Below are 8,595 nucleotides of genomic sequence, written 5' to 3'. Positions count from 1 at the left end.
TAGCACTAAATAGATAAATAAGCTTGGGCTGGATTGTCATTTTTATTATATTGGCTCGTCCTATGGATGAGCAGTTAATGTTTTTCTAATTGCTTAAGTCTAGTTTTAGTTGTGTGGAGAGTGTTTTGTAGTTGTGTTCATATAGTTCCTGTGTTTGTCTCAGGAGATAGATTCCTAGGTATTTTATTTTGTCTAAGGTGATTTTGAATGGGATTTCTCTTTCTAGTTTTTGCTGTTGAGCTGTGTTGGAAATATATAGAAATGCAGATGGCTTATGTGGGTTTATTTTGTATCCTGCAACTTTGCTCAAGTTGTTGATTATTTCAATTAGCTTTTTGGTTGAATCTCTAGGATTCTTTAAGTAGACCATCAAGTCATCTGCAAATAGTGATAATTTGGTCTCCTCCTTGCCTATTTTAATGCCTTCAATTTCTTTTTCTTCTCTAATTGCTACTGCTAGTGTTTCTAATACAATGTCAAATAATAGAGGTGATAATGGGCATCCTTGTTTCACTCCTGATCTTAATGGGAATGGATTTAGTTTATCCCCATTGCAGATGATATTAGTTGATGGTTTTAGATATATACTGTTTATTATTTTTAGGAATGACCCTTCTATTCCTATGCTTTCTAGTGTTTTTAGTAGGAATGGGTGTTGTATTTTATCAAAGGCTTTTTCTGCATCTATTGAGATAATCATGTGATTTTTGTCTGTTTGTTTGCTGATAAAGTCAATTATGTGGATGGTTTTCCTAATATTGAACCAGCCCTGCATTCCTGGTATAAATCCTACTTGATCATAGTGAATGATCCTCCTGATCACTTGCTGGAGTCTTCTTGCTAGTATCCTATTAAGAATTTTGCATCTATATTCATTAGGGAGATTGGTCTATGGTTTTCTTTCTCTGTTTTTGACCTGCCTGACTTTGGGATCAGTACCATGTTTGCCATATAGTTGGGCAAAGTAGTTTTAAATGATTGCCTTACTTTCCTCTTCATTGGAGGTGAAGCCAAGAAGGAGGAGGATTGAGAAAAGGCCATCAGATATGGTAATTAAGAGATTATTGGTAACTTAGATAGATGAGGTTTGATTGAATGATGAAGTCAGAAGGCAGACTGTAGAGGCTTTTGAAGAAAATTGAGAGGAAGGGAAGTAGAGGCACAGGTTATAAACAAACTTTTCAATGAGTTTCAATATGAAGGAGAGTAAGAAATATAGGATTGTAGCTGTTGAGATAGGATTAAGTGAAGGTTTTTAAAGGTGCAGGAGACATGGCTAATTTGTGGATGATAAGGATATAGACAGTAGATAGTGAGAGATTCAAGATTAGTGAAAGAGCTGGGGTGAGAGAAAGGATAACCCATTGGGAAAGACAGTTTGAGATGGAACCAAGGGAGCATGTAAGGGTTTCGCCTTGGCAAGGAGAGGGATCTCTTCATATGAGACAGGGGTGAAGGATATCATATAGGGGGATTTTTATGTGGAATGCAAAGCTCAACCAAGGTCCACCCAAGGCTTCAGTTAGATCCTGGTGACTAATTATCATGCTAGGATTAGCCAGTCTGCTTTGAGAACATTGACTCTGAGAGGCTTGATCACCTAGTGATGGTATTTCTAGGGAGATTCCTCTTGACTTTCTAAAGTGTGGATAGCTTATCATCTTCCTGGTGAGGGAGTTCTGAAAGGATATTGCATCTGTTCCAAGGCCTGGTGGTTGATAGTGTTCATACTATTGTAGACAAAAGTGCTGCTGAGCAAGATGGCCAGGGCAAAGATCCAGGAGCCATTCTTGGAGTCACCCTACAAAACAGAATTTGTCAGTGAGCCTATGACTCAATCCTTCATCCATAAGAGTGTCTGATCCTAAGAGTCAGGGTCATTTCCACTGAAGTCAGGAAATGGTCATCTGTTTATGATTTGGGGTTATATTGTTGGGGCTGGAGGTTGTAGTCTAAAATATTGTCTGGCAACTAGGTCTAAAAAGATTCTCTCTCTGTCTTTTTGTCTCTGTCTCTGTCTCTGTGCTTGTCCCTGTCTCTGTCCCTGTCCCTGTCTCTGTCTCTGTCTCTGTCCTTGTCTCTCTCTCTCTCTCTCTCTCTCTCTCTCTCTCTCTCTCTCTCTCTCTCTCTCAATCTCTCTCTCTCTCTCTCTCTCTCAATCTCTCTCTCTCTCTCTCTCTCAATCTCTCTCTCTCTCTCTCTCAATCTCTCTCTCTCTCTCTCTCTCTCTCTCTCTCTCTCTCTCTCTCTCTCTCTCTCTCTCTCTCTCTCTCTCCTGCCATAGGATGTAGGTGCTATTATTTTAATCATTTGTAAAATGAGGAAACAAGTAGAGTGAGTTCAACTGGCTTGCTCAAGATCAAGCACCTAAATGTCTGAGGCATAATTCAGATCTTTCTGATTCTATGTCTAACACTCCATCCACTGCCACCTAATTGCTCCTTGAAGGCAGGGACTGAGTGAGTTGGGTATTTTTACTTCATATTTAGTAGATTGATTTTTTTTCATTCATTGGTGAATTTATAGCATGGAGGAACAGTTTCAGAAGTGGGTTTTCATGTTTTATTATTTTTTAAAAAAGAAATGGGAACCTCCTATAGAAAATGGGATAGCCAGACAACCCATCAGTCCCGAGATCCAATACCAGCCTCATCCTTGGGTTTTGGTCAAGTTCCTTTTTTGACTTCTCTGTTTTTAGTGTTAGAACCTTGGGGAAGTCATTGATACAACAAGAGTTTAAGACTTTGCTCTGGGTCTTTTAAGTTACTGTGGGATGGCCTTCTTCCCCAAGTGATAATAACATCTCAGAACCCTGGCCTCAGCCTAGGGACCCATTTCAGACTGATCACCTGACAGACACATTACTAGGAAGCATTGCTTGGCAATATTCTTTCATATACACAGAGGCTGGCCTGATGTAAAAGGTCATTCCTTCATAGGTCAGGCAGAGCCAAGGAGGGCAATCAAGGGAGCAGAATTTCACGGTTTTGATTTACCTTTTCCACATCTCCAAGGCCCTCAGTGTCAAGCAGAACTAAGGTATGGTCAGATCTCCTGGGGTGAGGGACACACCACATCCAGATTCCCTTTGTGTGAGACTGCACGGTGGAGCCCAGGGAGAAGCCTGCAAGGGAAGAATGAGACTTGAGCACCCAGGGGAGGCAGGAAGCCAAAAGTTTCATCAGCCAAAGTCACAGGTCCTAAAGTGAGAAGATGGCAAACTTGTCAATGGGGAAAGAATAATAACAAGCATAACAGTTTGCATTCATATAGTACGTTTTACATGTTTTCTCATTCAGTATTCACAGTAATCCCATGAAGTAGTTATTACTTTCTATCTCCATTTCACAGAAGAGAAAACTGAGACTGCGAAGGGTCAATTATTAGCCCTGGATCACCTAGCCAGTAAGTAGCTGAGGCAAATTTTAAACTCAGATCTTCCAGGTTCCTAGTCCTCCATTAGCCAATAGCCCTTTCCTAGGGACAGAGAAAAGCAGGCATTAAGTTCAACCAGAGCAACATGAGATTAGGTTTGTGGGGTAAGATTGAGGGTAAAGGTGGTAGCACCCCAGAAACTTTCTAATACCTAAACTAACAGGGAAATCGCTTATCTGCCAGGGGAGAGAAAATCTCTAAACTGTAGGAATCCCAGGCAAGTTCCATAAACATACACAGCATAGAAATGTGGTGATTTCCTAGAAGTAAGCCAGTTTCAGTTTCAATCTAATTCAAAGTGTTGTTAGCCAAGGAAAACTGTTCTTACAGGAAATGTCTTTCTCAAATAGGGAGATGTTATGAAAGGAAACAGGCCTGCTAGGTGCCAGGCACAGTGCTAAGCATTTTACAAATATTATCTTATTTGATCCTCACAACTTTGCGACATTTTGTTACACCCATTTTATATAGGAGGGAAACAGAGATCAAGGGACTTGCCCACTAGGGACACATCACTGATAAGAATCAACCTCTAGATTTCAATTTAAGAATTCCTGATTGAGGGCTTGGCCTGAATACCCATGCACCACCAGTCTATAGAAAGAGGGGCTTGACCTTGACTCCATTATAACTCCAAATACCTGTCCCTCAAGGGAAATTATCTCTTTCCTGGTATTTAATTTGTTATAGGTATTTGTGTGTTGATACACATTTAATTGGTATTTGTTGTGCTTTTAAATATTGTTTTAGTTTGAGATCTATATGGTCCATATGTTGGGTAGCCACATTTGCCCTGACCTTTAGCAACAGCAAAGCAAGGGTGAGGGTAAAGAAGCCCTGCACAATTATCTGTTAGATTTGAGAGTAAACACTAAAAATACCAATGTGTGGAGGCACCATTGAAAGGTCTTTACACTCAATGTGAGAATTTTAGAGGGATGTGAGATATTAGAAGAATTTTCAGGAAGGAAATAATGCAGCTGATATTCTAAGAGAGCTTCCTGACAATAAGGATCTTTGCCTGATTCTCCAGAGAGAAATCAAGGTAGGAAAAAGCCTGCTGGCGTGCTGGAAGGAGCTCTGATATAATTTCCTGGGACATTACATTCTTTGTTGTGGGTGTTAGTGGTAGAGATTTGTACAGAGTCTGCTCAGGAAGAAATGATTAAGTTCTTGCTACCTAGGTTGAAGAAGTGAGAGGTTAAGGCCATCCTGGCACTGAAAAAGTTCAGTGCAAAATGAACCCAAACTTGATGGGGTGCGAATGTCCTAGGATTCCCTTGAGAGGCAGGGCTGCTTGACCAGCCAGTAACCCTGAGTGCTTTCTTTCTCTTTTCATGGGGAGCCTTGGTAGAAATGGAGCCTTTCCAGATAGGGATACTAATTTGGAGATAATCGAAGATATATGTCATTTTATTATATACCATACTCATTTATAGTGAGATCATTGATTTAAATAGATTAAAAACTTGCACCATAAAAGAATTAATAATTGATTTAAGGCTATCTCTTCATAGCTTTGGACATTAAAAAAGTTCTTTATCAACCATATATTAAAGGAAATGATGGGGTAAACTATGAATAACATCTAGATAAAATGCAAAGTATTTTAACCAATGTCAATGAGATGGTCTTGCAGTCATTATTCTGGGGAGTAGCTCCTTTGGGGAAGGGGTCAGCCCTCACTACCACCACCATCACTAGCTGAACAACAAGCTGAGCCACTTATTGGCACCACCTGTTGGCATCAGGCAAGCCTGAAGTCCTGAAAACAGCATCCTCCCCCTCACCCTGGCCACTAGTGCTGCATCCAGCCCACCTCAGTCAGCCAAGATTCAGGAGAACAACCCTTCACATCTGGCTACTAATTCTACAGATGCTGAAACCCCCATTTCTTCGATAACTACAGAAATTTAAGACCCATAAAGAAACATTTGCATCATTCAAATCCTTCGTACTGACCAATAATTCTTCAAAGGTAGTTTTAATTAATGGAAAAATAATAAAGATGCATTACTCTGATTTTCTGCCAAATCATTGGTGCCAATGAATTTTTCCTTGTGATTTGTACCTGAATCCTTCTGTGTGTTGTTTCCTCATTAGAATACAAGCTCCTTGAGAGTAGATGCCATCTTGATTTTATAGTGGTATCATTAGTGCTTAGCACAGTACTTTTTATGTAGTGCTTAATAAACTCATTCATTAAGGTGAAGAAAGGAAAGGTGGGAAAATTCTGATGGTAAACTTGTTGATATTGTTCAGGGCTCACTTTGTATGGAGCATCAAATTAAATCAGTTCCAAGTATCTTTTAGCATTTAATCTACCATGTGCAGAAATAGTGCAGAATAGTACAGAAAGCTTTGACTCTAAAGCAACAGGACCTAGATTCAAATCTTTCTGGTATTGTTTACTGCCTGTATGGTATTGGACAGATCACCACATATCTCTGAGTTTCCTTAACTGTAAAAAAAGGACAGTTGAATTAGAGGTCCTCTATGGTCCCTCCCAGTTCTAAGCTGATGATCTTATGAGAACAATCAATAGGATGAAAGTGTTTCTTGTAATTTGGATGGTCTGATTCATCATGAGAGTAACTGACAATCAGATTCTTAGATTAACATAATGTAAAGTGGAGGCAATAATCCTGAGCAAAAGTAGGGATAACAGTAGGCAAGATAGACAGCCACTAGGAGAAAAGTGGCCAGGGATGGAAACCAGGGACACTTTTTGATTTAAAAAAAAATCATAGACTTTTAATGCCAGACCATTTGAGTCTCTGCCATGCAAATATTCATTCTATGGTAATTTAATTCAGAGATATTGCAGTGTAAGTTCTAAGTCTTTGGGAGACCCTCTATTCCCCAAATCTATCTCTCTTGTCTGGAATATTTCCCTTCTTCATCTCAGCCTTTTGACTTCTCTGGCTTTGTTCAGTTTCCAGGTAGAATGAAATGAGAAACTTTTCTTGATCACTTGAATGCTAATGCCTTTCCTGTCATATTTATCTCCTTTGTATAGTTTTCTTTGAACATTGTGTCCCTCATTAGACTGTGAGTTCCTTGAGAGAAGGGATTGAATTTTCCTCTCTCTGTATCTTCTGCACTTAGTTTGTAACATAATTATTGTAGTTCAATTGCTAGACTCATGTTTTATTCCTTGTGACCTCATTTTGGTGTTTTCTTTGCAAAGATATTGGAGTGGTTTGTCATTTCTTTTTTCAGCTCATTTTTTTAACTGGTACAGAACTGAGTCAAACAGGGTTAAATGATATACATAGGATGACACGGATATTAAATATCTGAGGCCAGACTTGAACTCATGAAGATGAGTCTTCTTGATTCCAAGCCCAGTACTCCATCTACTGAACACATAGCTGCCATTCTAGTACACAGTAATCACTTAATAAATACTTATCGACTGGAAGGCAACAGTAAACCAAGAGCCAACTTTTAAACCTTCATTAGGTCTTGGACATGCCATGTTGGAACTGTAACTTGTGGCACAAAATCCTCCAAAAGCAGACTCCCAGGGGCTAGAGACTCCACTCACCTTTGTTCTTTCCTACTAGTCTGTTCATCAGGTAGGATTTTCCAGTACGATATAGGCCAACAATAGCTACCACCACCACGGGCTTGGTGATGGAAGTAAGAATCCGTAGGGCTTCCTGGTTTACTATCAGCTCTCCATTGCTGTTTTCTACCAGACATACGGGTGCCTGCATGGACTCAGCTGATGTCATGGTCACCTATAAATGTAGAGGAGCCATTTAGACAGAAGGCAAAATGAAGAATTCACATAATTCCCAATTGGGGCTGCCTGGGTGAGTGAGACATTAATAATAGCAGAAGAGAGGATGCTCTGCATTTGTAGAATTCTTTTTTCAGGAACACAGAACTGGCAATGGCAGATAATAATGATGATGATAATAATAATAATAACTTTTATATAGTACATTAACAGTTACAAAACACATAATAAATAATATCCATTCTTACAAATGCTAAAACTGAGGCAGACAATTTCTAGGATTTAAACAAAAGTCCTTCTGACTCCTGGCCCAACATTCTAACCATTTTATCACTTGGCTGCCTTGAGTAGCTCTCCCATCATTTCATTCTTGATCCTTAGTGCCAATCTCGAATGTCCCACCCTTGAAATTTCTACCTGGCAGTGATCACAATCATAAACCTTTTCATATGCTGGTAGAAGGTCACAGTGACCGTGGCCATGAGTAGGTAGGAAGCATGTGTAATATGGGACACTGTCTGGGGAAAATCCTTTGAGAGAGAATTTTTTTTTTTAGTTTTGTTTTTTTAGTGTCTGGTTTTAGTCTCTTCTTAATGTTGCCTGAATGACTTTGATTTGATACATCCCTTGATCCCACCCTGAAGTTTCTGACCACTGTTCCAATTCCTATTTTCTGTCCCCTACTTTGTCTCAGAATGTGTCAGCACCAAGAAGCTCTTTGGTTTGTTTCTGGCACGGTAATCATTGGCACCATGGTAGAGTAGATAGAGAGTTGGTTTGAGAGTTAGGAAGACACAGATTAAATACTATCTTTGACTCCAACTGGCTGTGGGACCCTAGGGAAGTCCCTTACCCTGCCAATGACCCATGCATCTCCCTAAGGCTATAAAACAGAACAATTTTAGGTCTACATTGGTAGGGGAGGATTTTCATTCCTAGAATATTATTACTCCAAAAGAATCAGGTCCTTACCCAAACATTCCCCAAATACATAATAACAATTGGTGGAAGTCAGACTTTTCTTTTTTTTTTTTAAACACTTGCCTTCTGCTTTAGAATTGATACCAAGTATTAATATGACTATCATTATGAAATATCTGTCCTAAGGGAGAAGAGTAGTAAGGGCTAGGGGTTAAGAGACTCACTAGGGTCACAAAGCTAGGAAGTGTCTGAAGCCAGATTTGAACCCATGTCCTCCTGATTCCAGACCTTGTGCTCTATCCACTGTGATACTTGGCTGCCCCTCATACCTTTCCCAGTAGAGAACAAGAACCTCATGGGAGGAATCCAGAAACATCCCCTTAGTGACTGATCTGATAATAACTGAGACTCAGGCCACCCCTCTTCCCTCTGGGGGAGGGCTCTGGGCCTGTGCAGCCAGACTCCAGGCCCAGAGCCCCAGTTGAATCCAA

The 8,595-nt window shown here is 39.9% G+C and overlaps 1 protein-coding gene across 1 annotated transcript; it reads right to left on the bottom strand.

The window, feature by feature from the left end:
- Nucleotides 1-1,620: 1,620 nt before the first annotated feature.
- On the bottom strand, nucleotides 1,621-7,182 carry LOC130457074 (guanylate-binding protein 1-like). Its single transcript, XM_056815378.1, has 3 exons — nucleotides 6,986-7,182; nucleotides 2,997-3,124; nucleotides 1,621-1,801 (listed from the first exon to the last, which is right to left on the bottom strand). The coding sequence occupies exons 1-3, from the start codon at nucleotides 7,173-7,175 to the stop codon at nucleotides 1,658-1,660; spliced, it is 462 nt and encodes a 153-aa protein (XP_056671356.1). The 5' UTR covers nucleotides 7,176-7,182; the 3' UTR covers nucleotides 1,621-1,657.
- Between the last annotated feature and the right edge of the window lie 1,413 nt (nucleotides 7,183-8,595).

The sequence above is a fragment of the Monodelphis domestica genome, chromosome 2, assembly GCF_027887165.1.
Source record: "Monodelphis domestica isolate mMonDom1 chromosome 2, mMonDom1.pri, whole genome shotgun sequence".
Classification (NCBI taxonomy): domain Eukaryota; kingdom Metazoa; phylum Chordata; class Mammalia; order Didelphimorphia; family Didelphidae; genus Monodelphis; species Monodelphis domestica.
The sequence above is the reverse complement of the archived record's forward strand: the minus strand, read 5'-3'. Positions and strand labels throughout refer to the sequence as shown.